The sequence below is a fragment of the Pagrus pagrus genome (genome assembly GCF_965226575.1).
Source record: "Pagrus pagrus genome assembly, chromosome: 9".
NCBI lineage: Eukaryota > Metazoa > Chordata > Actinopteri > Spariformes > Sparidae > Pagrus > Pagrus pagrus.
In genome coordinates this window covers 15,826,882-15,847,409 of record NC_140193.1, presented here as the reverse complement: position 1 = coordinate 15,847,409, position 20,528 = coordinate 15,826,882, and the positions used below count along the sequence as shown (strand labels likewise).

The following is a 20,528-nucleotide window of genomic DNA, read 5'->3' as shown; positions in this document are numbered from 1 at the left end:
TGAGATGGATAATTAGTTGCCCCTCACGAATGCTGCACTCTTCTCACCCCTGATTGCTTTCACCTTCTTGCTCCTGGCAATTTTGACACCTTGTAATCAGACTGCTACTTCTCCATCTCAATCCATATCCCCTTTTTTCTTTTTTTTGTGCCCTCTTTCATTTTTTCATAGCTCTTAAATCTATTTCAAATCTCCTTCCACTGGTAGCACATGTCCCAAGGAGATAAAATGCACACATCTCTCCTATTCTACTGGAAATGGTGGCAATAATAAAAAAAGGCCTTCGAGCTGAAGTTAGTTTTCGCAGACAGTTCACATTACTGTATACACAAGCAAGTGAATGTACAGTGTAAGGGGGGGGAAAAAATCCGAGCTGTCAGTACGAGTTTCCTCTTCCAAATAACAATGAATGACAACATAATTATGAGCAAGCAGCTGTTCATGATCCCAGAGAGAAAAGCATGCAGGCTGCACAATGTTCGACTCTTCACAGATTAACCAGACAGGATCATTAGGGATATGTATTTGCCAAAAAAATCTGAATAAATTCTCCCCTCAGCGTTCACGATGTGATGTGAAATGTAAAATTATCTCGTTTATGTCGGTCCAGAATTAACACGAATTATGTTTGACACATTAGATCAATATGTAATAATTACCTTATAAAATACAACAAATTCCGTCCACGTGCTCTTCTATCTTAGTCCAATGACTCACTAGTTGGATATAGTTGATAGCATTACTACATTTTTTTTACACCCTTCTGAGCTATTTATGAGACTCAGTGAAATGCTCACTGCCAAAAATCAGATAGGGTAGAAATAACAAATCAATCAGTCTATTAAGCAGTAAAGCAAAAAAAAAACTAAAAGCTTGTTTGCAGTCTTCTCACCAGCTCATCTAGTTTTACCAGCCCATAGCTGAAGAGCTGTAAGGTTCTCTCTACAAAGCCAAATGTTCACACACACAGCATCTCCGTTTCCTCCAACATCATCACACTGAACGGTGAAAGTCTTTGCGATTGTTTGCAAAGGTGTGAATAAATACTGCAGAAGTCAAAAGCTGATGCTGCTGTTTAGAGAAGACAAGTGATATGCAGTGTACATACTGCAAAAATACAAATGTACTTTCACACATCAGCTGATCTATTTCCAAATAACGGCTAGCTATATGTCACTGTTCAGTCTCTTTAACATTTAAATATGAATATGTAGCCTATAATGTAAAAGTGGAAGTCTCATTTTATCTCTTGAAAAAAACGCCGTATCATGTTCATTAATCCATAAAACAAAAGTGAAGAAAATAAATACAGGATAATGCTACCTAGGGGAAGACCATTACTACAAATAGCTAGGTAATTGGGCATTTAATTGAACAATGGGCATACGCTTAGTGTTCTGCGTTGCCATCTGTGTGGAGGATTTTAATGAACACATGACATACTAACTTTTAAGATGGTTTCAAAGTTGGAAATAATAAACATAAAAAGGGGGCAAAGGTGTCTTATTTCTGCGGAAATTATCGCGAATTCTGTTTACAAAGCAAATCCTCATCAGTGAATGTTTCTCTAAAATGCATGAATTTTACTTTAAAAAAATATTTATCTATATATAGAGATATATATAGATATATATTAGGCCTTTTTCATTGATTGGACAGGTGAAGAGTGACTGGAAATGGGGGGGGGGGGGGGGGGGGTGACATGTAACAAGGGGCCACAGGTCAGGGTCGCACCCTGCAGCGAGGACACAGCATCTGTACATGGGGCACACGCTGTACCAACTGAGCTATTAGGGTATCCGCGAATTTAAACTGCTTTTATTTATTTTAATTGCCCTTTTTATTAACTGGACAGGTGAAGAGTGACAGGTAATGGGCAGAGAGAAGGGGGTTGACAGGCAGCAAAGGGCCACAGGTCAAATTCAAACCCTAGGCCACTGCGGCGAGGACACAGCCTCTGTGCATGGGGCGCACGCTCTACCAGCTGAGCTATTAGGGCTCCCCCAAATTACACTTTTAAAATAAAAATGTATAAACGTGTCGCAGAAAGGAAGCTAATAAATGCACATCTTGTCCTCCTGATGTATTCATGTGTACCGACCTGTTTTATATTTGTATGTTGACATATTTCAAATGATAAAAAAAAAATATTGCAAGAGTAAATGTCTGCTTTATTTGCTCATATATACCATATTATGCATCATCGTCATTTAGTACTAGAGTAAAAATCTCAGCGAGATATTAGAAAAATATAATGGGCAAGAAAGTGTACCATTCAATTCTTCAATATTAAATAAATGGATTCAAGTCTTATTGCAGTGTCATTTCAAATCCAGTACAGCGCATATACTTCACGGCAGGCAGGACTCGGACCATGAATACAGTAAGTCTGGGAGTAGTTGTGGCCTCGGCCCGTCAGTCTCTGCTTCCACTGTCAATCGTCGGCTTCAGTCTTAGGCGAGAAATGCAAGTAGAGGTGGCTGTTCATTCGGTCCTGAGGAACCACGGCGTTGCAGAAAGCACATTTATCAGGGCTGCTGCTGCTCTGAGGCGTCGCCAGCTCTGTCCCCTCGTCAACTGCATCACACAGCTCAGGGCTCCAGAGAGGCTGCAGAGCGGGGCGAACCAAAGAAAACAATGTATTATTCATGCTCTAAACAATCCTTACACTCACTCTATTAAAGCACTTGGCCTTCAAGTATCTGTTGCTTTAAGGAGATGTCCTCTGTCAAGCCAAGCGTCTGCACAAATACTAAGCAACATTAAAGGCTATGCCCAAGTGTTTAATTATCGTCCTATTTATGTGTTCATCCAAACTACCAGAGCAGTCTTTCCTGTTATAAATGCCCGTGTTGATCTAACCCAGGGATAGAATGATATTATAAAAACTGGAGCAACTTTTAGATCTTACTGCATGTCATTCACAATTTTTTAACTCTGCATTTATACACATCAGCAAATAAAAATCCCATTTAACCATCATCCCTGTTTCATCAGATTCAGACACTGTAACGTGCTTCCATCTGGCTCACACTTTCCAGCAAAAGATGCCAAATATAACCAGAGCATCCATGCTTAAGTAAAAAAAGAATCAGCACACATTACACAGTAATACGTTTCAAGTTAAGCCAAGGGGATTTTTTTTTTTTTTTTTTTGGACTTCACACCGTTTCACTCCTCCATTAGCAAAGACCAATCAGAAACTGATAATTTGCTACTAGTTTTCTCAGACCTTCTCCTGTGATTCTCACCTGCTGGGGTCCCCGCACGCTCTCCTGGGAGAGCGAGGACGATGTCGAGTGGGAGGGGGACGTAGGGTAGACAAAAGGCATGGGCACCTCCACGGGCTCCTCCTCTGTCAGCGCCGAGGGGACGCTACTGAGAGGCCGCTTCGTGGGCATGGTCAGACCAACGTGTCTCTCTGGAGCACTGTTCAGGAAGTCATATTCACTGTCCGCAGAGGGCGGGAATTTGACGCTGAGTTTGGTGAGAGAGTCTACTAAGTCCCTGTCCTCGGGGCTGGCGCCGCGGGACGCCAGAGACGTGGGCGGGAGTGGGATATCCACTGCTGACCTCAGCGCTGAGGAAAAGGGTCTCTCTGCCTCTTCTGTACGGTCTGTGCACTGGATGGGCATGGAGAACCGCTGATCTGTCAGATGGAAGAAAAAAAGATGAGATTTCTGCAGTTTTCCGTCTCTGTCAACATGTTCCAGCGCTGGCTTTGGAGACATCTGAGCTCGGTTTTTGAGAAGTTTCACACGTCAAAATGAAATCCGGGTTCTTTCAATACGCACATAGGAGAAAAATATTTTTATCACACTTTTTTTTTTTTTTAATTATTAAATGAATAATTGTGCTATACTGTTAATTATACGGCTCACATCCAGAGCCAACATTATGCATTTGTCAGTGGAATTATTAAATGTGTTTATCCACGCTTTATCGGCAAAGGTGGCCAGCCACGGTTCGAAAGGGCAGCGAGGCTTTCAAGTACAGCCCTAGTTAAGGTGTTGCCATCTAATTATCTTAAAGAACAAAGCAAAAGCTCGTAAACCCATCAGTTGTTATGACACATACAAACCTATTTCAATTCAACACATTTTCTTCCAAGTAATTGAATTAAGAAAAAGAAGTGGATTTCATAAATAGTAATGTTACCGTGCGATGTTTCATTTCCTCCGTGGAATCTTTTTAGGTGATCTTTTTGCCGTCTGGTCAGAGAGCGAATCTGCCGGAATTTCCCTTGAATCGCTTCAAATGCCTCCAGCATGTCCTGACTGACAAAACAAAGAATTAAGAGTGAGAAAAAAAAAATCCTTTTAATTTTACTGTAATGTCCATGATTTTGCTTTTCTTTTGAGTCTTTGTGCAACGACAGACACATACTATTCAATACTGCTGCTGACTGGCATTTTAGGAGGAACAGCAACAGTGCCCATGTTCTCCTGAAAAAAGAGACATTACATTCATAGAGGTCATTAGCAACAATTATTCAGCGACATTTTGCTAATACAGCTGCAATTTATTTTATATATACTGGTGTAAAATGTTTCCTGGCCCTGTTAAATAATGAACATTAGAGCTGAAGCTGCTGAGTTGTGCAGCCATATTATCCTCTAGCACCATCTGGTGAAGTGAAACTGGATGCACCTTGTGTGGAGTAAAATACAGGCTGTACTACTACAGCAGTGTGGTGATCACAGGTTTCCTCAATCGCACGAATCTTAAAAAACAAATGAATGGAGGCACGGTAAGATGAGGAAAACATGTGGACATTACCTTTTGATCAAGGACAGAATTTTTCTTAACTATCATGTGATTGTGTATGTGTAAACAAGGGTTAGCAACACTGAAAAAATTTTATATTTGCAGGCTGACTTGTGCTGAGATGTAAGAAAAGTAAGTCGGAGGTCTCACAGACACAATCTGAAGCCTCATAGTTGCAGCTGCGTTCATTTTGCAGTGCTGTTCCTTTAACATCCTCTTTGACACGAGGCATCAAGCAGAAGTACTATCAATGTTTACACATGAGAGGAAGCGGAGAGCACGCTCATGCCTGATTTTCAAATGCAAGAATCATATTCCAGGAAAAATGATTATTATTAACTGGATGACATTTAACCCCCCCACAACTGCTTAAAGGTAACAGCAAGTCAGACATGATTACATGATGGAGCACACAACTTCCCAACTAGAGCTAAAAGGGCCATTTTTAAAAGGAGAAGGACACCAATTACTGACTATTTTGGTTAGGTTAGGTCACTTTTATCTATTTGTATTTTGTTGTATTTTATCTTTTTATGTACAGTCTTTGCAGGTAGCTGTATGTGTGCTCTACTCCGTTATTTTTATATTTTTATGAAAAATAAAGCTGAATCTCAAGGTGATTTTCTTCCCACTTTTTTTATGATGTTAACTGCCTGTTAATGTGCATCAATGGCAATAAAGTTCAAAGTGCGACACAGCAAACATACCGGGAACTGTTTCCTATATGCGCCGGCCCCTTCGAGGAGGTGGTTGCAGGGCTCGCATTTCATCTCTCCTTAGAAGCCAAAACAGTGAAAATGAACAGTTTGTGATGAGGCAGTGCTGGATGAAACAGATCCAGTGTCGTTCATGAGAGTCCATTACAATTTGCTGTCAATGTCAGTGCAAGAGTAGAAGATTTTTCTTTCAGATCATGCGGCACATCTCACTAACCTGGTGGTTGCCTTGTTGCTGATAACTTAGCTTCAAGTTTTGAAATCAACTGCTGCTGGTCCTCTATCTGCTTTTGAAGTTTTTGAGTGTATCGCTCATAATATTCAGTCTGAAAAAATAAGGTTTCTGTTATTTTAGTAGCACCGATATCTGCAGTCTATGCCATCTTTTCTTATACATGTATAACAGATTTATTACTATTTTAACATAAATAAAAACACACTATGAGTATGTGAGCTACTATGTGACTTATTATTAGTGCTGTACTGGTCATATCTGGCTGTACTCTGTATCTGTGTTGTTACCATTTGCTGCAGCTCCTTTTTAGCATTGTCCTTCTCGATGGAGACCTGGCGATAAGCTTCGAAAGCTTTGTTGAGTTGGTCTCCGATGTTCCTTTCCATGCCGTGTGCTCCACGATCATCACTGACGCAGCAGACATGAGCCCTACGACGATAGTCCCAAAATGCTCGATTCATTACAGAAATACACTCACAAATAAGGATGGGATGATAATAGATCGAGATTAAAAAAAAAACACAATAAGTTGATCGTGTTGAATTTTCATTATCGGGATTAATCGTGAATCGAGATAATCGTGAATATCCTCACATGAATAACTTGAAGAAGCTGTCTAGCTCACTGATGTATGGTCCTATACTGGTTTCTTGATTTATTTTGAGTTGGCTAAGCCTGTCGTCATTGCTGAAGGCATGACTTAAATCTGTTATGTGTCAATACTACGGATTCCCTTCTGAAGAGCAACAGGGAGATGAGGTTATATCACCATTTATTTATCCTTTATTTGTGTCGGAAAACAATAAAGAGGCACTATGTAGTTTTGGAGATGAAATTAAAACTCAGAATTTTTATATTTAAAATATTAATGAGGTAATTATACAAACTCTGAAATATTTATTTTTCCCGTAACTGAATAAATGAGCAGTTCTCGGAGGAAAATAAGGTCCCCAGAACACTGTTTGAAGCTAGAAAGGTGGCAGGGTCCGCCACATGTAAACAAAGTAAAACGGTATGAAACTGTGTTGTCCTTTAAGGTCAGTTTGTTTATTCAGTTTATTCATTAATGAAAAGAAAGAAAGTTTATTTAGTTTGTTTAGGCATAAAAAAAAATCAATCAGTAAAGATCTTTTCTCTTCTGATTAAAATGTCTTGGTCCCATGCCTACTCCCAAAGACAGCTGTACTAGTTTTTGACTAGTAAAAAAAAAGGGCATGGAGTTAGTTGGTCATTTTTGCCTGTTTCATACTGTCTCAGCTTTTCTTCACATGCATTGAAAATATTAAAAAGACGTCACTAACTCCTTAAAAGTGGTGCAGACTTATTTGGTCGGTTTATGTGATGATGTAATGACAAAACTGGCTTCACGCTCTTCCTAACCTGTATTTATTACCAAATAACGTCATCAAATTTACTGATTTATCGATACATACTACTTCTGAACGATTTCAGTGCTCAGAGTTTGCAGTGTCACTGTGGATACATCGTCACCAGCTGCACTATCTCGCTCTCTATCCTCCCGGAGAAAGAGTTGACACACATTACTTTTTCTCTTGTTCATATCTTGCTTTTTTTACTTATTCATTATTATTGTTTTTTACTGATGCTTCTCTATTTTTGCTCTTCCCTTTGCTGCTGTAATCATCCGAATTCCCCTATCGTGGAACTAATAAAGCATTATCTTATCTTATCTTATCTTAGTCAACGTAGTCATTCTCCTGTTCTCTACTAGCCAAGAACAGGAAAGTCATACTTCACTGTTATGTTACAGCCTTGTTATATTTATCTTTTAATAAAAACCTCACATTTTGTGCCCTGAATGTTGTGTCATTTCTTCCCCGTCGTATCGAATATCGACATTTTCTTAAAGTATCGTATCGCAGTGAGAAACCCCAGGATTGTGACAACACCATCGCCTAAAGAATATCGCCAGTTCCGGTGAAATATCAGCTTACGAGCTAAAAAGCAAAAAGTGCATTCACATTTCAACAATCGATGCCTTGTTCTAGTCCTGCCTGTGCTGAGGATGTTGATGAGCGGCTGAGACGCTGAAGAGCAACGACAAATAAATGAAGTCACTCAATGCATTTGCAGTTTCTTGCACAACTCCTAAACAATCCTTACATTTTTTCTTTTCTTTTCTTTTTTTTTTTTTACCTCATCACCAGAGTCAGTGCTGACTCTCAAACCTTTAAGACACAGACATGTAGAAGATGATGGCAGTCTCACCCTGGGGTGCCCATCAATAATGGATCAATCTTTCATAATGAATGTCACACCTACCAGTGATAACACACAGACACACACACTGCTCCTGGATGAAGCCTCAGTAAAAGCCAGCAGTGGTGAGTTAGAAAAAGGACATTAACAGCAGCACAACACGGCAGTGGAGCACTTTAAAGTGTGACACCAAACCTAATCCACACAGTTCCGTATTCTTTAAACTCTATCTGACCGGTTAGCCATAGCTCATTCAACCGGTGGTGTGAAGCGACCGAGCGACAACAACTCCCCGGGTCACTTCACCTCGCTGCCGGAGAGTCTGTCCACTTACCTTCATCCGAGGAACTGTTGCTTAAAAGTCCAGTTTGTTGTTTTGACACCACCGCAGCGTCGTCGCCTAATCTTCAGATGCAAAGTTACGAAGCGCCGGAGAGGATATGGCAGTGTATGTTTTACATAGCCTAGTTGAGTTGGGAACTTCCCTCGGGGAATCCCCCTGCTCTGTAGACTTCCGCCTTTACTCGGCGCTGGCCAATCAGCGCGCAGCTCGGAGGAGCGCTGGGTGGTTAGCTGGTTGAGGGTTCTTCCAGCCTAGGCGTCTGCAAACCGACTGTTGTGCATGTGAAAACTGTCCCCAAACTACTTATTCTGTGCTCATTTTGATTCTGCAGCGTTTTGTAACGTCGAGCGAGTTCTGTGAGGAGTTGAGCATTGAAACGAGCAGGGCCCCGTTAACCTGTTAGGAGGCCCAGGGGCAACAAATGCACCACTGGGGCCCCCTGATGTTGTAGCTCTATCAAACACCACTTTATTTAGGATTGTGTAGCATGTGAGCATCAGGCCCCTCCACATGACAAGTCCACAAAATAAGCTAATATTGCAGCTTCAGCTTTTTACTTTGATGTGCATTGATTAAATTATCAAAAAACAATCGACATGCAGTCATTTGGGCCTCTGGAGGCCTTTAGGAGTCTGAGAAGTTTCCTGCTTTGCCTGATTGGTGACAGGACATTTCAAGTACATTTGTATAGCACCTTTAAAAGACAAGGAAATTCAAAGTTTTTTGCATGAGGCATAAGGTAAGTTCTTTATTTGTCACGATTGCAGTGAAGCAGTCTTCAACACTAGACAGACAGACAGATGAGGGAAACGTAGACACCCAGTAGCTTATACGACACATGCAAAACACAAATGCAAACATATAATCAAGAGTATGAACAGAATATAAGGATAAAAACACACACACACACACACAGCGATGAAGTGATAGTCTAGCTACCAGAACTACTAACCATCATGCTACAGTATGTGCAAACTGAGGTAGCTTAACTGTACAAAAGTACATGTATTACATATTTAATTAGCCAATTAAAGTGATTAGGTTAAAAAAAATGGCGCAAGAATAAACTAAAACCATTTGATGATATGAATTTAACACAAATTGAGATATAAATATTAACAGAATCGTTTTCATCGAAGCAGTTTGTGTGCTGCATATAGATATGTACAACAATATGTGCATTAGAGGGAGAAACAAAGAATAAAATATAAACTATTAATATTATTCTTAGGTAGACTGCCGTACAGTAGATGAAATGAATAAAACTGTAATGTGGACTGTAAAAGATACAAAAGAAATGGATATAAACCTGGATTGCCAACAAGGCAAATCACGCAAATGCCACATGATCTCCAGAGTTTCACCGCTGAAACCCATCATCAACATGACGTCATCTTGTGGCCCTGTCTTGTGATCACATGTTGAAAAGTAACTTAAAGGATAAGGCTTGTGATGATAAATATTTTTCAGATTGTCAACACATCCACTGAAAAGACCATTTATCCCACTGACAGCAAAGCCTACTGTAGTTAATTCCCTTTGTATTACAGGCTTCCATTGTTAAAATATGTCAGGGAGCCACACCACTCCACCCAGTGGCATCTTTATTCGTTACAATAAACATGAGTCATTCTTACGTTCGCCATATAAATTCTAGCCGGCACACCAGCTGGAAAAAGTCCCCATGAAAAATACTATTTACTCACGCCTTTCTGAAAAATAAAAGTTGTATTTGTGAACAATGTTAACTGACTAATGTTGGTTCTGGTCTTTTCATGGAATTTGTTGACAGTAGGATCCTTTGTCCTACAAAGAGTCTCAGGACTTGTAATAAATGAGTCCAGTGTAAATAATACGATGGGGGTGATGGCTGAATTCCATCCAGCTGCTTTCTGTTTCAGGTTCCTGGTATTGTGCATGCTGGCTGACTGTCACACTGTCATGGCTTACTGGGACATGTGAACAGAGCGGAGCCATGGCCCTGTGCTTTTCTTCTCCAGACTCAGTAATATACTGTTGCTTTTCTTAACTGATGTTTTGCTTTTTTCTTTCTTTTTTTGTACAATGACCTCCCATAATCCCAGTGCAAGATATATGTAAATAAATAATTGATTCTATGTCTGTATTCTGTGTATGCATATGTGACATGTGTTAAAGAACTGGCCGCTGTATGAACACTGCTTACCACAGCCAACAGTGATGTCAGTGTGTATTAAACATCACTGCAGCAAGATGGGACCTATCACCACTGGAGGTCAGCAAGAACGAGTTACTTTTTAATTAACCTGCAAATGTATGAATAAAATTAACCATAAAGAAGATGATATGCCTCACTCCCATGCATATGCAGAAGGATGAGAATGGCTTTAAAATGTAAATATACTGTATATACATATATATATATATATATATATATATATATATATATATACATATATATATATATATTTACATTTTAAAATGTAAAATTTGTCACAAAACAGCATGGACAGTTTAAAACCAAAAGATCAAAATCGATACAGCAGATCCAGAGATATCCCCTTTTTTACTGCACACATTCTTCTTCCTTTTCAAAACCTGGTGCCTACATTACCTACAATGCAACTTGTGACATCATTGTAGGAATTTTATCAGATTACATGCAGCTTCCTCTGGAGCCACACAAGGCTTTCTACTACTTTTTTCACATATGCAGTAGTGCTCCCACATGCCTGTAAACATACGTGTAAAATTGGCAGAGTAAGCCTTTAAAGCATTAGTTAGGTACAGAGCAGGACAGGAGCACACATGTAAGCTCCTCCAGCAAATCTCTAAAAAATTATATATTCAGGACATTTTTTACAAAACTATTACATCTACTTTTCATTACCAGTATCTAGAGATGTTGCTGTGTCATTATGCTTCCAGTGATATTCATGGTTAATTTTATTTTATTATTATTAAACACAATTTATACCACACAGGATTAGGTTCTTAAAGGACTCATTATTTTCCCTCCAATACTGCTAAAAACCTGTTCAGAGCCAAATGTGTTTTCACACATCTCCCTTCTCCCTCTTAAGAAAGAAATGTAGAGTGATGACAATAGAACATTTAGCTGTTTAGCCACTGGAGGACAATTTGGGTGCATTTGTGGTTGCTCTGAAACTTTTACACATTTTAACCCCTAAGTCTGCAAATAAGCAAGAAAACCTTTTTGTCTCTTACAGCATTAACGTTTGGTGTGAAGCATAAACATGCATATTTGAAAAAAGCAGTCGATTAACTTACCCAAATCCAAGGGTCTGTTGTTTTGGGTCATTCTTCTCACGTCTTTTAAAAACAGACATCTTAAAATAAGGGGTGAATGTCTTTGATGTATGCTCGTAATTTTCCAATGCACATCCTTTCATTGCATGAACCTAAAGCAGGTGAGTAATGATGCAACACTCTGTCCCGGTGACATTATGGTTGCTCCCTTCCTGTTTCTATACGACTACTGCTTTTACATTTCACCAACCCTCCACTGTTGTATATAAAGCAAGGACTACATTTGATTTAGGTTTATATTTCTGATGGATATAATCATCTACTTTGATCAGGACTAGAAGCACCCATTTCCCAAACAGCATTGTGTGCCAACGTGACACTCTCTCCCCAGCAAAGGGCAGCCTATGAAGCACTGCAGCACACAAAGAATCACCAGTAGATGGCAGCTAAGAGTGACTTGAGTGAATTGAGTTGCAGTATTTCCGCAGTGACTTTAACCTGAAGTTATTCAAGATATTCTCAGAGCACAGAGACAGATTTTTTAAATTATAAATAACAACAACATCACATGTTGATCTGTCTTTGTAAAGTTCCTCCAGTTCACAAGTTGATATTCTAATAATTTAATCACTTGCTGCACATGTTAACAATTTATCATTAGTTAGACTTCCAAACATGGCTCACCATGCTTCAGTTGTTGGCACTGACAGTGTTTCTTGGAATTTGTCTGTTACCTCAGAAAATACAGATGCTGGAATTTCTGATTGAGAAATGTGTTTCCTTTCTGTGAAGAAACTGGAGTATAGGTCTCATTTTTGTGCTGAGAGAGACACTATGTTCAGCAGTTGATATTTTGTAATCCATGGATATTAATAGCTTCGACCAGCGGTTCGCACATTTTTTGACGTCAAGGACACTGAAACTTAGAATAACTTAAAAATAGACCACAGACCGCCTTTTGATAAGATTTTGTCCCCGGTTCCCTTTACAGGAAGTGTTCGAAACCTGTGACCAAAGCAGTCATACGTGCTGTGTTACATACAGATTTAATTTTAGTTAAAGCAACATTACATACCTTTTGACCTTAAAATAACATCATCAAAATCATGTTGATGGTTCAGTGTCTTGTAATAGGGTGAATGGTGTCTCTGTCTCAGCCACTCCGCCCACCTATCACTTGTTTCTGTAACTTCAGTGAGAGGGTAATTGTTACAGACCTGGGATTTGTATATACAGTATACGACAGTGGTGTTGCACTCAGAAACTGTAGGGGGCACCAAATCGCACAAAATCCCAATTTCTACATGATGTTTCTTTAAAGTAAATGGTTTCCACTTTTGCTGGGGATACCCTGAAGAACCCCTGACCTCACTGTGAGAGCCACCGGCTTAGACTGAACAACAAGACTTTCAACTACTGGCTATGTTAGCTTCTGCTTTTGCATTTGTTTGTAGACAAATCTTCAATTTACATTTACTTACATTGAAGTCATAAGATATATAATAGTAGTAGTATAAGTAACAATTATTGTAGTAGTAGGGACCGGTGCAGACACTCCATGGGGCCGGTCCAGCACAGCAGTACTCCAGTGACCTGGCTCCTCCAGGGATCATTTTCTGGAGTCTCTGCCCCTCACTGACCTTCCGACCCCAACCTCTGCTCCTGCTTTGAGTGACTTACACTCCCAGAGAGCCTCAGACAACCTCAATTCATATAAAAAAAAATGTCAAAATTCCTTCAAGGGAGATAACGGCGGGTCATCTCAAGGCTTTGAACTCTGAATTTATGGCAGTCTCACATAAAGCTTGGCTTGTGGTTCCGATGAAGAGAAATGTCATTCAGACTGTGGTGAACTAGTACGCAATCATTTGATAACTGAACACCAAGTGAGGCTCAATCATCCACCACAAGTACAGTTTCCTCTTTCTGTTCAGTCCTGTCTTTGTTCATCTTTCCTGAGGAGGAAATTCTATTACCCAGGCAGCTGTTGGGATATTAATACATGACAGAAAAAACATCAGAAAATCAGACTGAAAGAAAAAACAAATCAGGAATATCTCTGTGCTCTTTATCGACTTTGGCTGCCATACCCGGGTGAGAGTAAATAACACCAAAGATGAGAAAAGTGCAGACATGATGAGACAGATTTATGAATACTCTTCTCCCTTTCATGTGGCGATCTGCTCTGTTTGATCTCTCTTTCTCTTTCTGTCCTCCAAGTACCGACTGCACTCACTTCACTCTCTCTTGTGTGACTCATAAATCATAATTGCCTCCAGGAAAGCTCCGCCGTGCATTACTGTCAGCTACCACGCTCGCATAGTGTAGCATTAATCTCGCCTCTCACGTCGAAGCATTTCCGTCATCAATATGTGCATTTCCTGCATTGCCAGACCACAGTGTATTAGCACTTCAATATCTCCATACACCCTGAAGAAGAAGTGAAAAATAACTGGGTGGTTTCATTATAAACCGTCATTGCCTTCACACCTGTAATCACTCTCTGTTAAATGTAGCCACTTAAAACAGATATATACGCTCAACGTGCTCAATAAAGTGAGCACAGAGATGTTTTTTTCTGTTTGGAAATGCAGAGAAGTGCTTTTTGTCTGATACCCTGACCTCACCACTTACGAGAGGACATCAGTGGTGCAGAGGGGCCTCATAAATTTCAGCAGAAATGATCTCTGGGGAGATGCGGCGTCCTTTTCCAGCATCATCCAGCCTTGAAAAGACACATGAAAGGGTCAGATGTGGGTTTTTCACCCTTTGTCCATTACAGGACATTGGTGTGTATGGTTTACTGAATGATCAGTGCCACCATATCCACAAGGAAGATTGGATTATTTGCACAATCAACTAATGTGATCATCTAACATTGTATTCTCCTTGCAGGCATGTTTCAGTGGTGAAAAGGATACCAAGCGTGCTGTTATAAGGGGGCCCTGTTCTGGATCCACGTCGCAGTGGAGCCTGGTCAGAGCTTAGCAGTAAATCTTGAGCCAATGAAGAGTCCATCCATGCTTCCTCCGTGTCTAGCAAAATAAACAATCTGCTGTAGGTCTGCAGAAACGCGAGATCAGACAGAGGGCAGAGCTGGGGGAGACTGTGGCATGCCGGGGGAGGAGGGGGAGAGGAGGAATGCAGGGGGGAACACATAGATCAGATTTCAGGAGCCCGGACAGAGGTGGCAGTGAATGCAGAGAAACCTTGATGTCAAGAAGAAACTATAAATGAAAGGGGGGAAAGAAATCACACGTTGTATTCATAAAAATGCTTGTATTAGTGTTGTGTTAGTTATTCATCCGCATTGAACACTATGAGGGGGTGCAATTTGTGTTTGTTTTTTCCTGGAGTATGTGAAACTAGGTATGTGTGACATCAGAGCAGCCCCGTGAGCCACAAAAGCTGCACACAATATTGTTTTGGTGGAGGCTCTGGCCTCAGGGGCTTCCTGCTATTTGAAGAGGATGGGGTGGGGATGAGTATGTTGCGAAACTGTGAGAGGATTCTGTAGTTCTGAGAATTTTACACAATTGCTCGTTTATTCTAAAGCTTTATGGGACGTATTTATGATCATTAGCTGTCCTGGTTTGTTATAGGCTCTTGTAGAGATTTTTATATGCCAAAGCCCAGGGAGGATCAAAAACATTCAACAGATCTTTATGGAGTATTACTACATGTGAAATCATCAATCAATCGCAGCGACCTAAATAAGGTGTCAAACTCAATTACCAGAATAAATGTCAGCAAAAGTGCATTTCTGTGAAACCAGAGATAAGTTATGTTTCTTTATGTTGCAACTTTGCAACTGTCACACAGCTGTGCTTAGTCTCTATCAGACCATCACAAACATGGCCAGAGATGTCCTGAAGTCTCGTTAAAACATCTGATTTTGTCGCCACAAACACAGCTGGACGTCTGCCAAAGTCTCGTAGACAATAAACGGTATCGTCACCTCAAATACAGCTTGGGATCTCCTGAAGTCTAGTTAAAAACATCCAGTATTGTTGCCACAGACACGGCTGGAGATGTCCCATAGTCTTGTTAAAAACATCCAATACTGTCGTCACAGTATGGAGGTGTCCGGAAGCCTCGTAAATAATATCGAGTGGTTTCACAGACAGGTTTTCACAATGCTGAAACACAGACTCGAACCGCAGTCACTGGCTTGACAGCATTCTCGTCTTTATGTCAGGCAATAAACATTTACTGTGATGGTGATGTGACATGGTACATAGCCGACAACTCATACAATGTGCACACATTTGTGGTTTGCAGAAACATTTAGTGCTAACATTTTATCCTGGCGACTGGACTGAAGGTGTTGCTCTTAAAAGGTTTTTGACTAAATGCAGAAATACTGCAAGAAGGTTTCCTGCATGCTTATAGAATTTCCTGATTGATAGTGGTAGGATGTTCTCTCCTTGTTCCTGTTACATAAGAGCTAAACCACAAACCCCTCATTGGACAAGATATACTTTCCATTGTATGCGGGGTATACAGCAACATCCTGGATGTGTCTTTAAGGGGTTTTTCAACCATATATCCTGTCACGTTCAAGTTTCACTGACACAATATGATACAAAAATGATGTTTTGCATCACCTCTGTCAATTTTAAAAGTAATATTCTTCACTTTTAGTCAAATATAATTATATTTTAGCTTATTAACTGTTAATGCATATGCAAATGTTCAACAGTCCAATATGGCTAAAGTGAGCTAACAGTATATTACTGGTTGTCCTCAAACGCACGCATTGATTTCTAATTTGTCAGTGTAAGATAAGGCATTTTGGACGTCCAAAATCAATAGTCATGTGGAAAGGGAGGGTTACAGCGAAGCGTGTGTGTTTCCCACAGAGGGTGAGGTTCAGCTGAATGCTTTTATTCCTGTCTTCATGAGAAATGTTCCCTCATTAATACTATTCCCACAAACTGCAAACCAAGGTACAGTGCGGTAGGGGACTGCATATACTGTATGCTCTCAAAGGATCGGGTGGACTTGATGGGGCATGCTGGATTTACACAATTGGCTGGCTGCATAAAGATCTTGTTTTTAAAAGCTGTACAAATACAGCATGCAAAAAGCTGGATACACGTTGTTGCAGTTGTGATATAGATGCTGTATTTGCTCTTCGTAACGTGTCCTGACTAAACACTGCGCACCAGTTGGCATTTGTTGATTTTGCAAATGCTCTCTATTATTTTCAGAGCTGAGAATATTATAGTAAACGACTATCAGACAGTAGCCTTATAGAGCAGGGTGGAATAGTCCAAAAAAGCCAGTGGTAGATCGAACAAATCTGAAGAAGTGAAAGGTCATATGAGGAAAGTCCCTAGCTGACCTGCAACCATCTCAGCTCACATAAAGAGCCTTCTAGTCCTCTTCATTACTCAAGCTCATGAAAATTTTATCAGCTAGAGACTTATGGCTCCAGATAGGAACAGGGAGCAGAGACACAGGGCAGGCATTGTTATCCGACATTGAAAGTCGTGGAAATCATACTTTCTGGTGCATTGGGACGTCCTTAAACACACTTCCTGAGGGGTTCTCAGAGAACTATAACAGGGCCAGTCATTCATGCTGTCTGTTATGATTATAAGGAATAGTAGGATTCATCGGAGTTCATTAAAGAGTTCACCAGAGGACCAAACAAAGCATCAGTGTGTGAAAAGTGAAAGTCTAGACCGTGAAACCAGTTTGGGTTTTGGGGGATTTCTTACATTTTATATATATATACTGTATAAATATATATATATATATATATATATATATATATATATATATATATATATATATATATATATAAGTATAAGTAAAAGTATATATAAGTATAAGTAAAAGTATGCAAGTATTTTTATCAAAATTAATTAAGGTATGTAAATTAAAGGTACTCATTGTGCAGTTACGTGTTTTTTTAGTGTTTTACTTTTATATCTGATGTTTGTTAATATTACTGCTGCATTAATATTGCATTACAACTGTAGATGTTCAAGGTTGAGCTCATTTTAACTTTACTGTTGGTAAGTCCCTAGAACAACTTTCGGGGCACCTGACCCTATTCTGGCAGACAGCATCATTTGATTCAGCATAAGTTTCAGTCTGGCTCCTTTAAAGTCCCACTTTTACTTTTTGCTTTGTCCGAGGATAGATGTATTTACCAGAATTTTTTTAAAATACCAGTGGTGTTTTTTTATTGTGAACTCAGACAGAGCCTCAGGAAGTAAATGTTTTACCTAAAAAAGATGTACTTGGGTGTTTTAGACCTCCAGATGAATTTTTGACTACATCTGATCTTTCCTAAGGAAGTTACAGGCATTTATTATAATAATATTTCAGTGAAAAACAGGTGTAATTCTCATTTACTCACCATGTATGTGTGTCCAAAAGTTCAGAGAGTGAAAAGAGGACACTGAAGCAAAAGTGACTTTTTTCAGAGAAATATTTAAAACAAAAGTAGCTTGGCTGCAACATAGAGGATGAAACTACAACGGGTTTCCTAATGACTCATGATCAAGATGGTGTAATCATAAATGCCCAAACCATACATGTGTGATACCAATGAAAAGTTCAGAAAAGTTTTTAAAGAATTTGGATAGGATAAGCGGTTCATGGGCTCAGATAAACATCCATGTTTTCAGCTTTGTGACAATGCTTTTTCCAGGTAATCTGAGAGAGTTTGTAAAAGTTCATTTAGCTGAAGAAGTAGGAGAATTCTCTCTTCCCATAAAGGATCCTTCAGAGGGAGGGAAGAAGTGATAATTTGGTGATATGTTGGTGTTTGATGGCAGTATGCCTCCACCAAAGTAAACTTTAAACCATTGTTAAGGCGAATGCACTAACTGCCACAGAGAGAACATGGACAATGGCATTATGCTGAGGCCGAACAGCACCAAACAATGTTTACAATAAAATTTGGAGAGTTGCCTGGCAGCAGAATGTACACAATGAAACAGCCCGGTTCATGGCGCTGCTCTTTATGTCAGTGTCAGGCCTGAAAGAGCTGCCTTTGTACACGTATGACTCTCATTCTCGGGACATTTGACATGAGCAAAATGAGAGCCGGGCTGCACAATAACACCTTTCCTGCTGCGGTCAAGTATTTCCTCTCCTATATTGGAAAGTATTCAGAGATGCTCCAGATATGTGTTTAAAAATGTCAGTGAGAAATGTGAATGAAAACCACCTTATCATGCACAAGCCTCTGTGTGTAACACTGAAAAGGGATTGTCTGATATAATGGAGACCTATTTATGTCTTTATGATGTTTTTATATCCGTTCATAAAGTGGTTATGAGGAAATCAGTGATGTCAGGGATCATAGAAACTGCCATTTTATTGATCTACAATGCTTGAGCGTGTCTTTTCACTTCATTCATGCGACGTAATAAACATTTCACACATAAGATGATTGCAGTGATTTTCAATTTCCTGTTTCTTTTAAGTCTAAATTTCCTTTCCACATGGTTTTTACATTAAGCTAACACTATGAAAGTCACTCCAGAATACATTCATTTGTCTATGGCTGCAATAAATGGTGCGTAATTGTGTGTTTAAATTGTCTTTTTGAATATTTATATATAATATTCAAAGATAGTTTCCAAGTTTTTAATCAGAATTAATAAATACATTATTAAAGTGTAATGGGCGTAGCAAATGACAACATTCCTGCCATGGCCAGTGTGATTATATCCAACACATTGCTGTAAATCAAACACAGATCCCTGGTGAAAATAAAATATACTAAGTATATTCAATTTTGCAGCATACTTGAGTATATGTAGCCAGACTAATCATTGGTACACTTCAAGAAAGCATACTGACATGAACATAAGTATACTTTCTATAATTACTTCTATAGGTATTCATAATTTAGTGTAATTTAAATTTTTAAGTAAGTGTACTTAGATGTTACACTCAAATGTCACTTTAAATACATGAAAACTTCAGTATGTTGAAATATTTTTAAGATATGCTTTAAACTGGTAATTTAACCAAAATGTACAACAAATGTGTTGAAAAACACAGCTGAAGTAAGTGCATTTTGGAATAACACATAACTTTAACTTAACTACAACATATTTTTAGAAAGTATACTATAGTATCATTATTTTAGTATGACGTTGGTATATTTATTATTTGTTTGCAGTTAGTACAGTACAGTACACTTATTATCTTAATATTTGCAATGTGCTGTAGGAAATGTGAATACATTTGAATAGTATATTAAAAGGATCTTTAAGGGATTGAGTATCACATTGTGAAGGATTCCAAAGAATCCGGTTATAAAGACTCCAACAAGCCAAAAATTCCAAACTTCTTACCATAGTATATCATGTGTTTCTTAGTCATTTAAAAGATAATCCTCAAATTTTCATTCTTACAAAGAACCAGGAAAGTGACTCATTCATTTCTGGATAACTGCTCGGGGCTGTCATGAACACCACCCCCACATCAGCACCTCAATTAAAGACCAGAGTTGTGAATGTGGCTTTTTTTTCTCTCTGTGACACACACACATAGGCACCCACAGCTCTCTTTTGTGGCTGATTTACAGTCGAGAGTCAGGGGAAATGAATCCGCTGCCAAAGAGGGGTTACACACCCCAACCCAACCCTTCCATCCAGGCAGGAAAGGCACGGAGCTGCTGTTACTAAAAGCTTCCTGGAGCTGCTGAGCAACACTGATTGTGGCGGTTCCACTTCTCAGGAATCTGGAGGAAGGGAGGAGAAACGTCTCTTTTTCTCTGCTTTCCACAGAATGAGCTGCGCGGCTGTAATTGCTATTTTGATTTTTCAGGACAAAACAGAGAGCGATGCTTTCTTTCTTCATATACCTCAGAGTTGTTTTCTGGTAGAGACTGTTTACACGAGTTCAGGGAAGAGTGAGAACAAGCAGTGCAATGCCCTAAAATAACCTCACTCTCTTATTTCCCTTGGAAATACCCAGTGTGTGTGTGCTTGTGTGTGAGTGTGAGCTTGTGTATCTGTGGGTG

General features: G+C 39.4%; 1 protein-coding gene across 3 annotated transcripts in view; it reads right to left on the bottom strand.

The window, feature by feature from the left end:
• Positions 1-2,104: 2,104 nt before the first annotated feature.
• tank (TRAF family member-associated NFKB activator) overlaps positions 2,105-20,528 on the bottom strand; it is a 33,476-nt gene continuing 15,052 nt past the window's right edge. For 2 of the 3 annotated variants that reach the window (XM_084361944.1, XM_084361945.1), the window contains exons 4-10: positions 6,006-6,147; positions 5,701-5,809; positions 5,475-5,542; positions 4,387-4,445; positions 4,159-4,277; positions 3,252-3,649; positions 2,105-2,608 (exon numbers count right to left, since the gene is read on the bottom strand). In XM_084361944.1, the coding sequence (XP_084218070.1) occupies positions 2,435-2,608; positions 3,252-3,649; positions 4,159-4,277; positions 4,387-4,445; positions 5,475-5,542; positions 5,701-5,809; positions 6,006-6,147 (1,069 nt within the window). In that variant the 3' untranslated portion in view covers positions 2,105-2,434. Of the gene's footprint in view, positions 2,609-3,251; positions 3,650-4,158; positions 4,278-4,386; positions 4,446-5,474; positions 5,543-5,700; positions 5,810-6,005; positions 6,148-8,272; positions 8,411-20,528 lie in introns of those variants that run through there. The other variant, XM_084361946.1, reaches the window with a different exon arrangement.